This window comes from Lycium barbarum, chromosome 11, assembly GCF_019175385.1.
Source record: "Lycium barbarum isolate Lr01 chromosome 11, ASM1917538v2, whole genome shotgun sequence".
Lineage (NCBI taxonomy): Eukaryota > Viridiplantae > Streptophyta > Magnoliopsida > Solanales > Solanaceae > Lycium > Lycium barbarum.
The window spans coordinates 24,257,213-24,277,330 of record NC_083347.1 but is presented as its reverse complement, the minus strand read 5'-3'; the positions used below and the strand labels follow the sequence as shown (position 1 = coordinate 24,277,330).

Here is a 20,118-nt window from a genome sequence, read left to right as displayed (position 1 = left end):
AAAAGATATGGGCTAGTCCAAAAGATATTAAAAATTAATCGAACTTTGATTTGGAGTCCGGTAAGTCAAAATACGGACCGAGTGCAAGAAATAGTTTGGCTTCTAAATTTGAATAAGAGACCTATTTAAATAACTTGTGTTAAAATATTGCTCGACATGAAATATGCAAACACTAATGCTCAGATAAAAAATGGCGTTGTAATAGCCGTGCAATAATATTTTGAAAATCCACAGTAAGATAAATACTATTATTTAATTATGCAAAGATAAATGTGATGCGTGTGCGTAAGCTGGTAAAATACTGAAATGATAAAAATTGTGAACTGTAATAATAATAATAATAATAATAATAATAATAATAATAATAATAATAATAATAATAATAATAAGTAACTGTAATATAATAATGAAGTGCCGGTATTGATAAAAGGCTAATAATTATAGTAAAAAAAATAAATATATGCATTTTTTAATTTTCTAAAAATATTAGAAGCGTAAATAGGTATTTTGGAGGAGAGACGGGACAAAATTGGGTGTCAACAAAAATTAATTTCTAATTAAGAGTTAAGCATATTTTAGTAAACTTATAAGTTATTATACAATACCATACAGTCAAACTAAACAACACAAATGTTATTAAACGATACAGTCTATCCAAACATTGTATTCATTAATACAGTACAGTACAGTACAATACAACATCATACTGTACTATACCATACTGTACATTAATGAACCACGGGAAACAACCATCCAAACAAAGGGTCATGGGGTCACATTTACATGTGTGAGGCCCCGTACATATAAAAAAATTGATACAAACTAAAAAAAAAAGTGTATCACATAAATTGGGACAAATACATAGAAAACTCTAAGGGGTCGTTTGGTAGAAGGTATAAGCTGGGATATCCCATCATTAATTTTTATATCATGTTTGTATAAATTTATACCTTGTACCAGATATAGTACAAAAATTAGTGCTGGAATATCCCAGCTTATACCTTCTTATCCCACTTATACTGGAATTATTTTATACCATCTTTTAGATGGTATAAAATAATCCCAATAGATGAGATAAATTAATCCGAGATTATAATCCGGCATAATTTCGACTATCTACCGAACGACCCCTAAGCGATCAGTAGAAGCAACGGACCTATGCTGCGACGACCAAGCGTGAACAAAGTAGAGAAGATTATCAAAAACAGTTCATCTAAGAAAGAGAAACCAAAAATGGATCCTCAAATCTGGCACAAGGTTGCTGCCATATCTGGTAAGAATTACTTTAGATACTCTACTCTCTTTTTTTTTTTTTTTTTGAGGGGGAGTGGTTTAAAGAATCCTTGTTACTGAAAAATTGTAAGCTTTGGGAAACAGGTGTAGCTGCTCTTGGATTAGGAACTTATGGGGCTCATGGATTCAAGCCCAAAAATCCCACTTACAAAGAGGTTATGTTCTTGTTTTCTTTTACTCTCTTCCCCATTATTCAGTTTAGGATTTTCTTTGTTGGGTTTATTAATGCTAGAAAAAAGAATCAAGATTGAATTTTTTGGATTATTTTGTTGCAAATTGGAAATTACAGGTATGGCATACTGCATCACTGTATCATTTGGTTCATACTGCTGCCCTTGTTGCTGCGCCTATCACTAAACATCCTAACATTGTGAGTTCCCTCACTACATATATATTTTTGGGATTCCTTCGTTTATGTCCTTCGGCCAAACTTAATTACAGGCAGTAGCCCAATTATACAAAACCTCATATATGTATATTATATGTAAAGTATATGTATATTTAAGTATAAATATACAAAACCTATACATTTGCTGGCTATTTTGTAAACTAGATTACCCAAATGTACAGCAACTGCAACAACATATAGTCCCACAAAGTGGGGTCTGAGAAGGGTAGAGTGTACGCAGACCTTACTCCTACCTTGAGAGATAGATCACCCAAACGTATTGGGCTGTAATTATCCCTATATTTTTTGTGACCCATTTAAAGCGTTTAAACATCTTTGCCCTCTTGTGTAGTTTGGAGGACTGCTAACTGGTGGAATTATGGCTTTCTCTGGAACGTAAGTAACTCTATTTCTGTGCATCTCGCCATGTTTGATATGACTGCTATTAGTGCTTTGACACCATTTTACCTTGTTCTACAATGAGAACTAGCATAAACTCAAAGACACTTTCTTTTTTAATGTTTGAGTGAAATTCTAAATCTACTGATCACACAGCACACACACGCATAGCTAAGAATTCTTAGAAAGGCCCCAGGGCTTTGGTCTTGTGGTGAGAGCGAAGCGCCCGATGTGTGGGTCAGGCGCACGTCACGAGTTCAAATCCTGCTCTAGACAAAAGTCTGATATTTAAGTGGAGTGGGGTAGAGCGGCAGGCCCATTATCCCAGATTTAGGATTATCAAAAAAGAGTTCTTAGAAATATTAGGATATCTGCAGCTGCAATGTTCTCTATAATTAATTTATCTGGCGAGAAAGAATGGATATCTACTAGAAGAACTCTTGGCAAGCTTACATCATTTTTAAGAAGATCATAAGTACCAATACAAACCGGTGCAAAGTGTGTGAAGACCTAGGACAAGATTAAACTGTGAACTTGGTTGTTTTATCTTTTTTTTTTTTTTTGGTTTAATTAATGAATACTTAACATTGTTTGGCAGTTCCCTCCTTTTCTTGTAATTTGTTGACAGTAGCATCTCCCTACTTGTGTCTTTGGTTAAGTGTAATCATGTCTAAACCTTTTAACTTTAGTAACTAAATTTACTAGAGTTTTCCAAATAACAGAAGGACCCCAATTAGTCCTGCTTGAGCTTTGGATCCAGCATAAAAGGCTGTTGCAGTCTAATTGTAAATTTGGGACGCTAGTCTGAAACATGCTAAAGATAATTGCACATTTTTATGCTAAAAGCTGCTATGAACATCAAAGTTTGTGATTCTTAGTTTCACCAAATAAAAGAAGGGTTTTCTTTGGAACTATTAGGTCTGGTCTTTAAGTTCTTACCATCCAGATTTCAGGTCTTCTCCTTCAGTGGGATTAAAAAATTGTCAAAAAATATTATATATGGATCAGGTGCCTTTTCTTGTAAGTTGATCTTACAGGGCCACATGTAGCTTTTATGCTGGAACAAAATCATCTATCCATTGATTCAGAATGTAAGGATCAGAAAGGTTTAAAAGTTCATTTATTAGTGAAGAAGCTGATTGTCAGTATTTGTTTTTAGTAATTAAGAAGTTTGATTTCTTTATCCTGAAACATGATTCTAACCAAAATTTCCCCATTAGTGTTTGTGTTAGCTTTCAACTTTAATCCAGATTAAGCTTTGGCCTTTTCAGCTTGACAGTCATTGTATTGTAGGGCTACTAGATATTGCAGTTTAAAATTCTTGATAGTATTCTAAGTGTTAAGTAACATTTAGAGTCCATAAAAGTTAACTGCGCTACTCTTTTGGATAAAGTTTTTGTGAACCTTGAAATTCATGGAGCATTCCAGATAGTACAATATTAAACACTGTATCATTTGGGGACTTGAATGATTTGGCATGGATCTGCAATGTTCTTCTGATACTTCATTCTTTTTTGGTATTGGATCCTCTGGTGACTTTTTCATGACATTTGTTATCCTAAAGTCATGATAATTTCTGAAAGCAGTTACTGCAGCTATTTAGTCTAGTTATGTAAAACCCTTTTCTTTTTTAAACTGGTAACGTTTGTATTGAAATCAGTACTTAGGTAGTACTGGAAAAACCATATTTACCAAAAAGGAAGAGGGAAAAAAACTTCCAAAACTGAGCCTACAATTCTAGACACAACCTAAAGCATCTACAATTGGCCCCGTCTCATTTTAGAAAAGTTTTGTACACCAAAAGCAGAACAACAAAATACAGTTAAGTTTAATCATCTGCACATTGCTACACCTATTTTCAAAACATTTGTCATTCCTTTCCCTCCGTATAGTCCACCAAATGCAAGCAGGAATGATCCTCCATCTATCTTTGTTTCTACCACCAAGTCTAGCTTCCTCCCAACTGAAAAGAGTGTCACTAATCTTACTAGGCATTGTCCATGAGATGCCTCTGAGATTAATAAAAATCTGCCACAGTTGGTCAGTGACTTTGCAGTGTAGGAAAAGGTGTCTAACTGTCTCAGCATCCCTACCACATAAGAAACACGTATTGCATAAGAGGATACCCCTCTTTGCCAGCTTGTCAAGAGTTAGAACAGCCTCATTGGTTAAGAGCCAAGTGAAACATGCCACTTTATGGGGCACTTTAACTCTCCAAATGTGCTTCCAAGGCCAGTTAGTAATTTTTTTTATTTATTTTTTATAAGATAAAGTTTAACCAAGGCCAGTTAGTAATCTGAGGTTCAACTTGATTTGTCTTCTTGTACCCCTCCTTCACCTTGTATATACCTTTGCTATTTCCATTCCACCTTGTAAAACCCTTTTTTTTTTCAATTTTGCTTTTCAGGTGTTGGGAAATGAAATTTATGAGATCATGATCATAGTTTGATCAGGAGTAGACTCAATTTTCAGTAAACATAGTCATGTTTATTGTCATTGTTGCATTTAGAACTTGCTTATCAAAATAAAACAAATGAATAAGCATTGATGAGGTTGGACCTATAAACTTATGGATCTTGGAACCTAGAGCTGTTACTAAGAAGCTGTATCAGTCGAAAATTTATTAGTTGGGACGCTTCAGCATTTATTTAGATGGGCATGGCTGAGTATAGGTGTTCCTTCTGGGTCCGCTCATAGATTGAATTAGAGATGGATTTTTAGTGGTTTAATTTGGCTCGACTTGCCCAAATGATGTTTTTTAAGGTTTTATATGGTCGAGAGTCTGTGTAAATGAATCTAAATAGGAATTTCTTAGATGATTGACACTAAATAGTTTGGAAGTTCAGTTGAATGAATTCACGTGACATTTTTAGTAGGGTGTGTTATACGGATTGAAATACTCCCTCTTAATGAAAATGAAGGGTGGTTTGGCATATGAGAATCAAATTATCCATTCTCTAGTTAATTTCGGACATAAAGTTTCTGAATTTTAAGAAGATCGATGGAAATTTATTGGGAGAGGGACAAAGATCCATACCTGGTGTTTATTGACCTAGAGAAAATTTATGATAGCGCGTCAAGAGAAGTCCTGTGGTAGGTGTTGGAGAAAAATGAATTTCATATTTTAAACCTATATATGCCTGCCATATAGGATGTTTAGGGAGGAGCCATCACTAGTAATGAATAGCTGTAGAATATACAGAGGAATTTCCTATAATGGGGAGTTCACACCAGGGATTGATATTGAGCATATGCTTGTTTTCCCTAGTTATGGATAAGCTAACTAACAATATACAAGACGAGGTCGCATGGTGTATGCTGTTTGTAGGTGATATTATTCTAATTGACGAAACTAGCTAGAGTGTCGACCAAAAGTTTAAACTATGTAGAACAGTGCAAGCACTCTAGAGAATAAGATTTTAGTATAATTAAAAGTAAAACTGAAAAAAGTCAGTCACCTAGGCTCGATTTCCAGGAAAATGATACGATAGATGAAGATGCTACAAATAGAATCAAAATTGGATAGTTTAAATGGAGTGCTGGCGAAGTGTTATATGATGGAAGGATAGCTACAGAAGTGAAATGCTAGTTTGCTGAATGGTTGTAAGACCAATAGTGTTATATATGAGCAGATGTTGGATAAGATCATGGTAATGGTGCAGGAAAGCTGACCATTTGGTTAGTCATAGCATTCTGGAAGGAGAAGATCTATTATTATTTCGAGATTAGTTGTTACTTATCTTCTAAAGTGAACATTTAGCAATATATACATGTTGAGAAAAACAAAATGCTGGTCTGTCTGCAGGTGTTATGCAGTTGCACTTCTTGAAGACAGGAAATACTCAACCTTAGCCCCTTTTGGTGGCTTTGCATTTATTGCTGCTTGGGCAAGTTTATTGTTTTAGGAGAATGGATGCCCAAAGTTAGCAAGCTGTTGTTGCTAAACTTGATTGATACTGCAGATTTAATGAACGTTGGTGAATCAAAAGTGCCCGTGACACTTCTCTGTTTCACTTCCTGTAAAATAGGAATGGAACTGGGGAAATGTCCTGTAAGCATCATTCATCAGCTCTTGAATGTGTAAAAGAGATGTTGAAGTTCAATATACTGAATACATAAGACTATTTTATCCTCATTATGGTGGTATTAAGCGCCAAAGTTGATTTGAATTTTCCTAATACGAAGTTAATGCTAAATTCGAGCTTTCACATTTTTGTCATGGTGCATGAGCCTGATTTTTATCCATAGCACGTGGGGTTAGCCTGGGCCAATTAAGCTGAGTTATGACAATTGAGTTCATTTAGCACTCATCTTTTTCATATCAGTTTTATTTGTTTATTAGCGCTTGCTGAAATTGCATTGTATGAGTAAATAAGCACCAAAAAGAGATAAATTAGTGCATGTCAGGCAGCTGATACCTCGAATCTTTATTAGCAAAAATGGCTACAATATATTGAATTCTAATTTCTCAAATCCGGGATATAAGGAAGTTGGATGTCCGGGATTATCTTTGGCATAAATGATGAAACCTGAACTTGGCATTAAGGGATTGAAAAGCACTAAGCGTTAGGGCAAGTACTCGTAGTGGCAAGAATTATGACCTGTAAGCAAGCAAAATGTGGATAAAGTTAGCTGATTTGTTGGGGTATACTACTAACTACTGAGTAAAGAATTTGTGAAAAAGCAAGTACTAATAAAAGTAAAGCTACCTAATAGAACATGATAGTATATAAGTTGATCTAGATCCATACTGAGCTTAGCATAGAGGGTTTCACATGGACTCGTTGTCTCTTTTTCTCCTTGGTACTTTAACATGGTTTCGTGTGATAGCATGATCTAGACATTTCTTAGGACACAACTCACAAGGCACGTTTTTTCTTTCTTCACTTTATTCAAAGATGTCATTGGTGTGTTTGCTTAGTGATTTAGAGACGAATTCATGATTTGAAGTTTATGAATTTCTATAACGATTTTAAGAATTCATGGTAAAATATTTATAAATATTTAGTGGATTTCTTAATATATATAGAGAGAGACAAAAGCTAATGGATTCACGTGAACCCACATGTTACATTGTGGATCCGCCTCTAATAGTGCTCTAAGATATACTGTTTTAAATTTATGGAGGACTCTTGCAAAGATGCTACAGTATATCTCATATGATTGCAGAGAAGGAAATAAATTAAAAATGGGAAAAGGGTCAAATTTGCCCCTCTACTATGCAGTGGCGGATTCAGGATTTTCACTAGGGTGTTCGGAAAAATAACTGAACCACTTGAGCTAGCCTATTTCATTTGTTCAGGGTGTTCAAAAATTAATATATGTACATGAACACAAAAAATTTACCCCAAATATATACTGTAATTTTTTGCCTAGGGTGTTCGGGTGAACACCCTGGGCAATGACTAGATCCGCCCCTACTACTATGTGAAAAAGATCAAATTTACCCTCCGTTAAAGTATCGGTTCAAAAATACCCTTGACGTTACCTACAGGTGGACATCCAATCTCATACGTCATTGATATTTTGATGAGGCGGACGCCACATAGCATGCCACCTCAGTGACCCAACCCATTTTACTCCTCATCTCCACTTCTTCTTCCACCGCTGATATTTTCTTCCCCTCCACCACCATTAACGCTGAAATTACCCCTCACGTGAAGAGCCTAATGCAAGTACTTAATCCACAATCTGAAGAATTGAACTCAAAATACCTTTTGAACAATGCTTGTTATCATTTGGGACTTCCATTTTTCCTCTCCCGATGTTGTGGGCTAACTGTTGAAATACAAAAACTTGCGACAAGGCTGCAATGCAGTGTAATGTCCACACTAACACGAGTTTAAAAGGAAAAAAAAAATTCAGCTCCTATGTTGTGGTAGTCATAACATGAACTTCTATAGTTTTAGACTGTTGCCTAATTCTTTTGTTTTCTCATCTTTTTGAACATTTCAACAGCTTGAAAAATATCAAAGGTTTTTTATGGCATTTGTTCAAAAATTCCAAAATCAAAGTTTGCAGAAAGAAGTATTTGGGTTTGCAAACTATATTTGAGTTCAATTCTTCAGATTGTGGATTAAGTACTTGCATTAGGCTCTTCACATGAGGGGTAGTTTCAGAGTTAATGGTGGTGGAGGGGAAGAAAATGTTAGTGGTGGAAGAAGAAGTGGAGATGAGGAGTAAAAAGGGTTGGGTTACTGAGATGGCATGCTATGTGGCGTCCACCTCATCAAAATATCAATGACATGTGAGATTGGATGTCCGCCTAGGACATACTTAATGGAAGAGGGGTATATTTGAACCATATAGGTAACGTCGAGGGTATTTTTGAACCGATACTTTAACGGAGGGTAAATTTGATCCTTTTCGCATAGTAGAGGGGCAAATTTGACCCTTTTCCCTAAATAAATGGAAAAGAATTGCAATGGGTTTTTGTAGGTTCTTTATAGTGCGATTCTATCTATTAAGTTCAACTTAGGTAGTCAAATAATTTTGCATTTAAGCTATTAGCAGAGAACATTGTTATGCAATAATTTAGTTTATCTCTTAACTTCAACTTTGAGATGATTTTAGCAATCGAGAGAACCAGCTCAATGAGCATCGTTTTGATAGAGCGAGAATCTCCCTTTTAGGAGTATATTCCGACCATTCTTCTGTCTCATTCTTGGCACTTATTGGCTGATTAGCATTTAGCAAACACAAGATTACCAACCTAATATCTGGTATTTGTTAAAAATGAAAACAGGAGGAGGACTAATTAAGATACTTACTAGGATCAACTTGAGTAACCATAGCAGCATTGTTGAAGAAACAGCTGCCACCTTTCTTCCTGTACTTCTGAAAGTAACTATTGAAGGCATAAGAAGCATGGTCTCTCACAGTGTTTGGGTAATAACAAACCTGCCCCTTCTGAATCATGCTACAATCTGCACCCCCTTGTCCACATGCCCAATCTAAAGCCACTTGCAACTCATTGTCTGGTGTCTGCTCATCTGCTATGCACCATTCTTCTAGCTGTCCATTCACTATTTTCATCCATTAAAATGACACATATCAAATGATACCAAAGTACAACAACAACAACATACCCAGCGTAGTCCCACGAGTGGGATCTGGGGAGGGTAGTATGTACACATACCTTACCCCTACCCTGTGGGGTAGAGATATGGTTACCGATAGATCCTCGGCTCAAGGAAAACATTTCAAGGCAAGTTATAGAAAAAGCAAGTACGAAAGTGAAGAAGCCATGATTAATTATAAGGAAAGCATTATTTAGCATTCTAAAGAATCAAATGAAACCAAAGTGTAAAACTTAGTCTTTTGAATGCAAATGAGTTGGGATTTTACCTGAAATTTTTGTAACAAACATCAAAATCAGCAGAGCAAGAAATTTTTTTGGGATAATTGACATACTTCTCCTTTGTGAAAAGGTAAGAGAGACTTGCTTGGGGGTATGGAGAGGGTAGTGGTGCTCACTGACTGTTATATAGATTTATGATGTAAAATATGCACAGTTTTCTGTAAATATTTTTGTAGTTATTTGATGAAGTGGGATGCTATCCAGGTCTCACATGGAGGGGTTTAACCAATAAAATTTGGGCTCTACTAAAGATAATTTGATATTTTATTAGAAGAAATTCTGATTGGAAATTTTAAAATCTCAGGGTTAATTGCTAGGGTTTTTCAAATCCAACATGGCTATATAACATACATATATATGTGCTACTGACCATACTGTCCCCAAAATTGAACAAGTGCTTTGAGTGTAGGCTATATTTTATTTGTGATAGAAATTATTAATGAATAAAAAGACATTTTCACTTCTCCTGATTTTGTAGCATGAAACACAAGTCAAAAAATGCATGAAAATGGTTTTCTCCCAAAAGATTTAATCTTCCAGTCTCACCAGTTCATTATATTACTTCAACTGATGGAATCACTAGGCTGAATTCCGAGATAAAGAGAGGAGTAAATTTCAATGTAAAGAAGAGCAAAGAGAACAAGTATATATAATAGATTTGATATAAATCTCCTAACTTAATATTTGCATACTACAGTGTCGTCTACTGTGTGACAGCCGATTAAAAAAATGCAAAATAAGATTATGTATAATAAATCTAATGTAATTTGGCTCTTTCTTAAATCATGCGCATAGCCGAAGCTTAGTGTAATGAGCTCCATGGTCATGGTGATTGGCATATTTGATAACTTAGGTTTAAAAAAAAAAAAAATAGCACCTATTTCTATGAACGAAAATAAAAGAGGATGTTTTGTTAATAGGAACAAAAGGTTGGACCCAATGAAGCCTCCCATTCAGCAAAGCCTATAATGGTCTTTTCTCTTGGCTGTAAGGTATCAGCTCCTCTGCTTCTCCAAATTTTTTCTGTCTATATAATAAATACTTAAACTTACTGACTATAACGGACTTAACAGATTTCACGAAATACATATTGCCTACTGGCATAGTGGACAATGTTGATCACCTTGTATTATATGGAATGCACAAAAAGATCTATCTTGAGCCAATAATGTCACATGTAGACCTTCAGATCTATGATTCGTTTGTATGATATTATGATGATTGAAAGTGTTAAACAAGATTACATAAATCTAAAGTCACATGTGATTTTGTCTACAAACCTATGATTTCCTTGGAATTCCTAATGACTTCAGTGAAGAAAAGAATAAGTTGAAACAAAGAAGCCGTTAGGCGTATAGTAATTAGTACGTGTTTGGCCCGAGTCTTTTCACTTTGGTTAGGAATAGTAAGCCAATGTAACGATAGCTGTGAGAACCGCAATTATTATTTTAATAGATAAATTGAGTCGTAGATTCAAATAAACTAAAATAAATATAGAGAAATTCATGTAACCAATTCCACTTAGGATTAAGGTATATTTGTTGTTTTAGTTGTACGAAGGAAGGATTTCTATCCGGAGATAAAAAAGAATCAAATTTTTTGCTAGATCCCGTATTTCTCTGAGATTGTAATTCAATTGATGAGATCGAAAATATGATTGGACATAGGATCGTTACAATTTTTCGGAATTCAACTTTGAAAAACATCAAAAAGTTGTTTTCACAATTTTCATGTCAAACCACTCACAAAAATCCAAAAACAACTCCAATTTGTATTCATGTCCAAACACAACTCCAATTTTCAAATATTGTTTTCAACTTGAAAACAAATACTCCCTCGTCCATTTTACTTGTCATGTTTTTTCTGCACATCCCTTAAGAAAACATTTACTAAAAAGGTAATTTGATTAAATTATCAATATTTATTCTTTGATTTCAAGTCTTTAATTTTTGTCCTTCACCTAATACCTCAAGGTTTTGTGTTCGAACCCCAGCTAAGTAAAATTAAAAAAAAAAAAAATCGCAAGGCAGCAAAACTCTACCAGCAGGCAGAATTCAGGCAGAGTTTTGCATTCAAAATTCTGCCCGAGGCCTAATTTTGCTATAAAACTCTGCCTTGCTATGTTTTTTTACTGAGTCGGGATTAGAACCCCAAACCGTATGGTATTAGGCGAAAGACAAAAATTAAAGACCACCCCAAAATAAGGGCAATCCTGTGAATTGCCCATACTACTCTCCTTTTTACCATATTAATCTCCCTCCACATTTATTGAGTAAGGGTAAATGTGGAAAATAATACTCCCTGTATCCTAATTTATGTGATTATTTTAACTTTCCGAGATTCAAACTTCATGAACTTTGGCCACATTTTAAGATATGTTTTTCACCAAATTGATATGAGAAAAGGTGCAACTTATATTACTTCCCATGTAATTTTTAAATATATAAATTTTAATATATATTAAGTTAATATAATTCAATATAGCTTTAAAATTTAGTCAAATTGACTCATGAAAAGTGACAAGTACTAGCAATTTGCATGATTGCCCTTCATATAAACTGATCTATAATTATTACCCCTCAATTCGCTGGTCTTTAATTTTTATCCTTAGCTTAAAAAGGTGATCAAAAAGACCCCGATGTTCTGGGTTCGAAACCCAACAGAGTAAAAAATAATAATATTGTCGCAAGGCCTATTCAGGTGAAGTTATATAGGACCTATGCTGGAGACGACAGACTTTTAATTATGTCTTAAGGCTAAGTCTGCCGCATAAGGCAAAAGCCTTGTCTTGCAATTTTTTTTTTGACTGAGCAAGGGCGACCCAAAATCTCGGAATATTTTCAAACACCTTTTTAAGCGAAAAATAAAAGGTAAAGACCAACCCGCAATTAAAGATCAGCAATTTAAGGGATAAAAAATTAAAGACCATCCCAAAAGAAAGCCAATCCGCGCAAAAAAAAAAAAGAGGGGTTGGGGGTGGGGGTTGGGGAAGTATCACAAATTTCTTAACGCCTACTTATGCTGAAGGCCTAATTTGTAGATCACAGAAAAAGATAGGGTTTCTTGCGCATAATAATGCAGTAAAATACACAAAAGGTAAACCTTTCTCTAATAGTATTACAATTACAAATTAATTTTTTTTTTCCGAAACTCCGATCGGTCCAATCCTGAACCATGGCAATGTCGGTTGGGATCGGAGAAGCAAATTCCGTCACCGGCGGTGGAGGTGGAACCTTATCAGAACTATACCAAAGTTCCAGGCGACTCTTACTCAAATCCCGTGATGGTTTAGAGAAGCTTGAGCGTTTCGAATACACTTCCTCTTCTTCTTCGTCCTCTTCATCTTCGAGTAGCGTTATGACCGATCCGTCAGAGCAGTCATTTGAGGCAGTAAGGAAAGACATCGCACAGATCCAGTCTCTTTGTTCCGAAATGGAACTTCTCTGGCGATCTATTCCTGCTAAATCTCAACGTGATCTCTGGAAAAGGTACGCCTTCATTTAATTAATTATCATTGAATTTCGATCAATATGAGATTGATGTTATGTAGTATTGGAATTATATGAGCGGAATATATGCGAGGATTTATATTGCTGATTCAATTAGTTTGTGATTGAGGTATAGTTGTTCGATAAGTTGCAATTGTCTAGTATACTTGCTAAATCGCAATGTGATCTCTGGAAAAGGTACGCTTCATTGAATTAATTTTGATTTCTGATATATTGAGATTGATGATGTAGTATTTGAATGATATGAGCGGAATATATGCGAGGATTTATATTGTTGATTCAATTAGTTTGGGATTGAAGTATCGTTGATTGATAAATTGAAGTTGAATTTCAATCTTTCTACGATTTGTGGTCCAGTGTGGTTGATTTCTTTGATCAACGTGAATTTGTGATCTCTGGAAAAGGTAGGGTTCATCGAATTAATTTTGATTTCTGATATATTGGGATTGGTTTGCTTTAAAATACAAATTACGTATGTAGTATTGGAATGATATGAGCGGAATATGTACGAGGATTTATATAGCTGATTCAATTAGTTTGGGATTGAAGTATAGTTGATTGATCTCTGGAAAAGGTTGATTAATTTTGATCTCTGATATTGAGATTGATTTGATTTAAAATACAAATCATGTAGTATTGGAATGGTATGAGAGGAATATATATAGGAGGATTTATATTGCTGATTCAATTTGTTTCGGATTGAAGTGTCGTTGATTGATCAGTTGAAATTGATTTCAATTGTTCTGCGATTTGTGGTCTAGTGTGGTTGATTTCTTCAATCAAGGTGAATATGTCTGAGATTCTGAAGGAAAATACTATTTATTTAGAATATCATAAATCTTTTAATGCTCTCTACAATCATATCTCTACGGAAATAGCTAGCAATATCCCTATTTATAATAGTACAAAATCTACTTTGACTCAAAACAAGAAAACATATTCCTATATAAAGTTGACTATAAATCCTCACTAGACATGAATTAAAATACCAAATCCGAACCAACTTTGGTTTCCTACAACTTTGAATTATTTTTTCCAACAATTCTACGTTTTTCAACTCTTTTACATAGTTATAATTAAAATGTCTTATTGCCCCAGGGCATTGGTCTAGTGGTAAGAGCGATGTGTGTTTTAGGCAAGATTACGAACTAAAATATACTACTCATTTGAGTTTGCTGCTTTAAGTTTCTCTCCTTTTGTTTTTCTGATATTTTCCTTATATTCTCCCTTTAAGTATTAGGTTTCCATCTATACTATTAGAGTATCAGTGCTTTTTGTTTCAAGATTTTAGTTTGTTTAAATTGTTTCTTGAATAATGGCTTGGTCGAAAGTCGCCAAGAAGGCACCGGATAAGCAGCTAACATAAACTACTACATACAGCACATCCTCTGTGGAAGTTGTTTATTAATGGATCCCAACTCTAGTTAAGATCCTTTTCCATGTAGAATTTTGAATCCCCATTGAGGGTAACTGGCTAAGAGGCTTAATAGGAGGGAGTTGGATCACAATTCTTTATAAGCTGACATCATATTTTTCTACTCGTTCCTTTTTTTCTTTTTCTAGTTTTAATTAATTTTTTTTCACTTGAGAGTTGTCTGCATTGCCTGGGTTAGTTGGTTGTCCATTCCGATGAGGTACACATTTGTATTTGGAATATGTATAGCTTTCACATTAGAAATGTAGTCGACACTATGCCTGAGTGACCATGTTGTCTGTCTTTAGTAAACAGGGTTTAAAATCTCAGTAGGGTTCCTCTTCCTAATGTTCAGCGGCAAGTTTCCTTGGTGCCTGCTTTATATTTAGTGATTCAAGTATAATGAATCACTTTTTTTTTAAACTGGTAACTGTATAATGAATCACTTTCCTAAATGTAGAACTGAAAAGCCATTTTAAAGGGACTTGAGAAAATTAATTAGTGCCCCTCTTCCTTCCATCCTATTAGGTAGCTGTTGGTCTTGGGTAATGGGAAAAATGCATATCCACCTAGACCTAGTTAGATTCTTTCGGACGATGGCTGAAGATTGAGACAAGTGACTTTGGACTCTGTTAATATAGGCTAACAAGGCTCTTAGTCCTGTCTAATCAGTTACAAGTCACTCCTTTTTGAAAAAAGGTTGTATGTCACTGGATTATTTTATCAGGTCCTGTAGGATTACATAAGAGATTGTATATATTCGTATAGGGGAATTATTTGAGAATGGTACAAAAGCTGTAGTGGAGAAAGCACCAACTTGCAAAGAGCCTAGTTGCCGAATTAAAGAGTGGTTGATTAAATTTGACTGTCATACTCTGAGAGTAAACCGGAAGGTCATGCTCTTTTGGAGTTTGTGCGCTGTATGATCAATGATAGTCGGTCTTGTGCTCATTTCACAGTGATATTGCATGCTGAGTTTATGTCTTCCTTACGCAGAAAAGTGGAACAAGTGGCCGAAGAAGCTGACTCTTTGAAAGCTAGTCTGGATAAATATAATTTAAGACATCAGCGGCGTATGCAAGAAGCCCGGGAAAGAGCAGAACTGATTGGAAGAACTGTATGGCATTGTTTTCTTACTTGTGTTATTAAAATTTTCTGTTGATACTGGTGTTTCCTTCTAATGGATTACTTTATGTTCTAGAACGGTGATTCATCCCATGTTCTGAGGATTTTTGATGACGAAGCACAGGCAATGCAATCGGCTCGTAGGTCATCCAGAATGATGGAAGAAACCCTGGCAACAGGTGTGGCCATTCTATCTAAATATAGTGAGCAAAGGGATCGTTTGAAGGTACTTTCCAACAGAGAGCTGATTCACTCCTTCACATATTGTACAGCATAGAAACTTGTTTAGTTTGTTACTGCCTTGAAATAGATTTTACGTGCTGGGGATTTTGCCTGGAAAGTGGAAAAAAGTTTGCCTGTTTGGTAATAGTGTTTTGCTATCTTATTGTTCCAAGTTATACTACTAGTTTCACCAGCTATGTTTGGCTCAAAAAGGAGAAGGTGAAATGTCGATATATGTTAGCTGATGGAAGTATGGTTCTCTTCTCCATGTTCGCTTAAAATGATTTGGAGATAGAACGGAAATAAGATAAGTTAAACATTTTCTGATGGGATAGAGATTATTATCCTTATGAATACTGAAAATAATAATGAGGGATGGTTAATCAAGATTTGCTCTTTAGTACCAATCCCTTTAGCAAAAAGAGAGAAAGGTGGCAGCAAAGTAGAAGGTAAAAGCGAGGACGGTTAAAAATGTCTTATTTCTTTTAGGTTTCTGTTTTTCAAGCTCTGGTTGCATGGAAGTAATTTTTTTTTTTTTTCCAAAACCTTTTGGTCTTGAAGTTCCTGGTTGAAAGGGACTGTTAATCTGTTCGGGGTCACCGATGTTTGGGTTTTAAACCTACATGGCCTTGAGTTGAACCCTTTGGTAAATGTGGTGATCATTTGTTATCATTTACTCTGGTTAAAAACAATTTTTTCACAGTTTCTGCTATTACTTTCTAAAGTTTGTGTTAGTCTCAAGCATATTATGGCTAAACTGGTGATCGGTCTTTTGTTAAACCTTGTTGCAGAGAGCCCAACGTAAAGCACTGGACGTGCTCAACACTTTGGGGCTATCAAATTCTGTAATGAGACTCATTGAGAAGAGGAATCGCGTTGATAGATGGATCAAATATGCAGGGATGGTCTTAACAATCGTAATCCTGATTTTCATTTGGAGGTGGACAAGATGATAGGTGCTATATCATCAAGTTGACCACTAAAATTCGCACATTTTCTTGTGGTAGTATTGAGAGCACTGAGATTGTGAGAATGATGCAAAAGGAATCGAGGGGAATTCGACTTGTGTAGCCATTGAACTCATACAGAAATCCTGACAAGCTTTGGGATGTAAAGTGTCAAAAGACATTATTTTTGGAAACAATAGTGTAGCAATGAAGTTACCAAATTTATGCTTTATAGTCATATGCCATTGTGATTAAAAGATAAGCCACTGTCGTTTCCTTCTTCACATATTTCTTTTCCGGTTATTGTGTGCGTTTTATTAGAGATATGAAAAAAGCTTACTATAAGGAGAATTGAGCTCAGAATAAACTCTACTATTTGGGAGCTAATGCAGCTGTTTCTAAGATTCTTTTACGTTTTCTTTGAGTTCTTGTTCAATTTTATTTTGTTTTCGTCTTTCCTTAGGCAAATTAAGCAACTGTTTTGATCAGTTCTCTACCCATCATTCTGAAGATACATGCTCGCGCTTATGGTTGATAATTGAGCAAAACTGCTCTAATCAGACAGACGATTTATTGCAGCAAACGAAGAGAAGATGGTTTGACCAGAACTCGTTATGATTTCTCTCTAATTCGCATGGTACTTTTCCTATGCTTCTCCAGATTTATATCCTTGGGTGAAAATTTGAACTTGCGATCTGTGATAGTTATGACTTCTCTGTACCAAATCCAAACATACCCACTGATTTTGGTATTCAACAAATTTTAGCAGCTCTGTGCAATCCCTGTTGAAAAGATTGCATATGTGCAAGTGTATTAAGGATAACGTATTGGTAAGCATCTTAGACCATTAGAAGAGCCTATGACATTGAACTCTACCTTAAAGGTGATTCGATCGTGGGCTGAATTAAATGTATTTTATTCTCTGCTTCTTGCTTTCACTGTTTCACTAGTGGAGTTCATCATCAAGCTGGATAGGAAACTTAGGGAGAAATGAAACTGTTTTAAACGTTTTCCGACTTAATTGGTGACTTGTCTTGAGGGATTGGCGCAATAATACGATTGACCTGTAGGTTTCTGGGATATATTTAGCAGTAAAAGCAGTGTAAGTCCTGAAACTTGCGAGTGAACTAACATCCTGAAAAGCGATAGAAAATCTATACAAAAGACGAACTAAAATTTGAACAGAAACAGAGCTTTGGTCCTTTACTTTGGTTGTATTCTAAAATGTTGTGTAGCAGGACACCGGAGCGGACTAATACCAACTGACATAATTCTACGCTAACAAGCCTCTTCGCTGATTGTATCCATGCAATCTTTATATGGTAGCATTTCAAGCTAGTTGGGGTTAGCTATCCAATTAAGGCTTCCAACATGAGCAATTGCTTGACAGGACTTGGGCATACCATTAAGGCTTATGCTCTTCAACATTTTCTTATCTGTGCTATAAGCAATTAAATTCCCACCTTGACAATCTAGCAAGATGTCACCGTTATTGAGGAGGTACATCACTGTAACAGTTCCCTTTTGCAAACTAGTCCTCCAAATGTCATATGACTGAACCAAATCTTGACCCACAATTGAACAAGCTCCAATATTGAACTGTTTCACCCAAGTGTCTTTCCTGTTATATTCTTCCATGATCCAAATTTCCAAGTTATCTCCATTATGTGTAAATAAACATGCACAAAGGCACCCTCTTAGAGCAACCAGATGATATCTACAATGAAATAAGTTGACATTGAAATCAGGCCTTGGAACTTCTTGAAATGTATCATCAAACAGGTCAAAGGCAATGATAAGGCGATCAAGGTGCCAGTTAAATCTAGTTACCCAATGGAGCCTTCCATTGACCAAAACACCAGGTGAATGATGAAGTTTGTAAGGTAATTCCTCTAAAGTTCTCCAGGTATTGCTTTTCAGATTGAACAAGTGAACCTCTGAGAGTGGATAATCATATTTTACGGACTTGTGATAACACCAAGGTACATAATAGACATGAGAATAGTAGCCTACTTTGATCACCTTGTACTCATTAGTAGCAGGATGAAATCCAAAACCATAAACCACTTCATTCACTTCAAGCTCATTACAATTTGGCAGCTTTTTGTGTTGTCTAGTGAAAGGGTTGTATATGTACACTGCTTCATGGTCATAAACACCAGATAGACATAGCAGGCCGTTACATGAGCCTACAACTCGAAATATATGCATGGATGTTAAAAAGGGAATCTGAAGCTCTCTCAATGTGTGATCATCATGATGATGATCAGACAGTTCAACGAAGAAAAGCTGCTCTTTCTGAGGATGGTAAGTCTTGAAGATGAGGCATGGGTTAATCTTCGATGCACAAGATAGATGCAGATCGAAAAGGCGCGAATCATGGGTTAACACGTTCCAGGTTTGGCTTACAAACCTGAACTGAATGAGAGATGAAATAGGAAGTCTCGAGACTATGTCAAGTGCTATTTCATTTGGCAAACGAGCTATCAGATTTCTCGTCTCATCTTCCAGCTTCCTTTCTTTTGCACGATTGGTGCCCATGGGAAAAAGTTAAATCAGAACTGAAGGCACAGAAAACTCAGAACTTTAAGGTATTTTTGTACTAATAGAGGAAGTAAGAATCACAGAAATGAAAAGCAATTTTTCAGGTAGAAAGTGGAAGACTTGCATATCAAGCATTAATCATCACAAGGTGATTGATGTTGAAATGGTATTTTTAATTTCATTTCCCATCATTGTTACTTGGTAAATGAGTACATAAACAACTTGCGTCAGAATATTCGTCAATGAATATGCTTAAGCTGGGAGAAATGAGAACCTCTCATGATGTGGCCGGCACTTTTTTGTCTCTTACTGTAAACCCTCTGTGATTAAGTTGGAGAAACAAACAAGTGAATTGCTTCTTGTTTGTTTTCTTTTGTTTGTTTTTCCAAAGTGATAGTGACAAACAAAATTCATTGTGCAAATGAAGACCCTTGAACAAGCAGCCATTATATTCTTGAATTCTTGATCTTTGGTGCCAGTGGAGCAAAGGAAACTGGATCGAACTCTTCCATTTACCATATCGGGATCACTTCTGTTCTATAAACTATATTTGGAAAATATAGTAAGGTGATTCACTATCACTAGAATCACTTCACTATTAAAGAGACTTACTTTCACATTCTATAGAACTGATCTGAAAAGGAAAGCTATAAATCATCAGGGCCAAGGAACAATGCAAAGAAAAATGATCATATTATATTATTAGACTTACAATTCTATGGTAGCTTCTACTTTACTCTACTCATGTTGAATGGTATTTTACTATCCACTCTCCATCAGCTGAACATAGTTAATTGTCATTTACTAATAGGACGTTCTCGCTCAACTATCTCCCCAAACACTGAATATTCTTCTACTCTCACAGAAAAACTCCAAATTTTGATACAATAGTCGACTAAAAACTTGTTATCTGAGTT

The 20,118-nt window shown here is 35.5% G+C and overlaps 4 protein-coding genes across 4 annotated transcripts; 2 read left to right on the top strand and 2 right to left on the bottom strand.

Annotated features, from left to right (window-relative positions):
* Nucleotides 1-1,107: 1,107 nt before the first annotated feature.
* Nucleotides 1,108-6,294, top strand: LOC132617469 (uncharacterized). Its single transcript, XM_060332468.1, has 5 exons — nt 1,108-1,273; nt 1,378-1,448; nt 1,583-1,663; nt 2,034-2,077; nt 5,886-6,294. Exons 1-5 carry the CDS (start codon nt 1,159-1,161, stop codon nt 5,983-5,985), a joined length of 411 nt encoding a protein of 136 aa, XP_060188451.1. The 5' UTR covers nt 1,108-1,158; the 3' UTR covers nt 5,986-6,294.
* Nucleotides 6,126-9,845, bottom strand: LOC132617470 (PLASMODESMATA CALLOSE-BINDING PROTEIN 5-like). Its single transcript, XM_060332469.1, has 3 exons — nt 9,428-9,845; nt 8,851-9,105; nt 6,126-6,681 (listed from the first exon to the last, which is right to left on the bottom strand). Exons 1-3 carry the CDS (start codon nt 9,489-9,491, stop codon nt 6,647-6,649), a joined length of 354 nt encoding a protein of 117 aa, XP_060188452.1. The 5' UTR covers nt 9,492-9,845; the 3' UTR covers nt 6,126-6,646.
* Nucleotides 9,846-12,427: 2,582 nt separating this feature from the next.
* Nucleotides 12,428-17,069, top strand: LOC132617305 (membrin-11-like). Its single transcript, XM_060332278.1, has 4 exons — nt 12,428-12,928; nt 15,360-15,480; nt 15,565-15,714; nt 16,502-17,069. The coding sequence occupies exons 1-4, from the start codon at nt 12,615-12,617 to the stop codon at nt 16,661-16,663; spliced, it is 747 nt and encodes a 248-aa protein (XP_060188261.1). The 5' UTR covers nt 12,428-12,614; the 3' UTR covers nt 16,664-17,069.
* Nucleotides 17,070-17,992: 923 nt separating this feature from the next.
* LOC132619577 (F-box protein At3g07870-like) lies at nt 17,993-19,198 on the bottom strand. The gene has a single exon (XM_060334435.1). The coding sequence runs from the start codon at nt 19,196-19,198 to the stop codon at nt 17,993-17,995; it is 1,206 nt and encodes a 401-aa protein (XP_060190418.1).
* Nucleotides 19,199-20,118: the final 920 nt, after the last annotated feature.

Coding starts and splice junctions, on each gene's coding strand:
- LOC132617469 (XM_060332468.1), top strand. CDS start 1,159: ATGCTGCGACGACCAAGCGTGAACAAAGTAGAGAAGATTATCAAAAAC. Junction 1,274..1,377: donor CAAGGTTGCTGCCATATCTG/GTAAGAATTACT, acceptor TTTGGGAAACAG/GTGTAGCTGCTCTTGGATTA. Junction 1,449..1,582: donor AAAATCCCACTTACAAAGAG/GTTATGTTCTTG, acceptor TGGAAATTACAG/GTATGGCATACTGCATCACT.
- LOC132617470 (XM_060332469.1), bottom strand. CDS start 9,491: ATGTCAATTATCCCAAAAAAATTTCTTGCTCTGCTGATTTTGATGTTT. Junction 9,106..9,427: donor GTTTGTTACAAAAATTTCAG/GTAAAATCCCAA, acceptor GGATGAAAATAG/TGAATGGACAGCTAGAAGAA. Junction 6,682..8,850: donor GGTTACTCAAGTTGATCCTA/GTAAGTATCTTA, acceptor GCTTGCTTACAG/GTCATAATTCTTGCCACTAC.
- LOC132617305 (XM_060332278.1), top strand. CDS start 12,615: ATGGCAATGTCGGTTGGGATCGGAGAAGCAAATTCCGTCACCGGCGGT. Junction 12,929..15,359: donor CAACGTGATCTCTGGAAAAG/GTACGCCTTCAT, acceptor TTCCTTACGCAG/AAAAGTGGAACAAGTGGCCG. Junction 15,481..15,564: donor CAGAACTGATTGGAAGAACT/GTATGGCATTGT, acceptor TTTATGTTCTAG/AACGGTGATTCATCCCATGT.
- LOC132619577 (XM_060334435.1), bottom strand. CDS start 19,198: ATGGGCACCAATCGTGCAAAAGAAAGGAAGCTGGAAGATGAGACGAGA.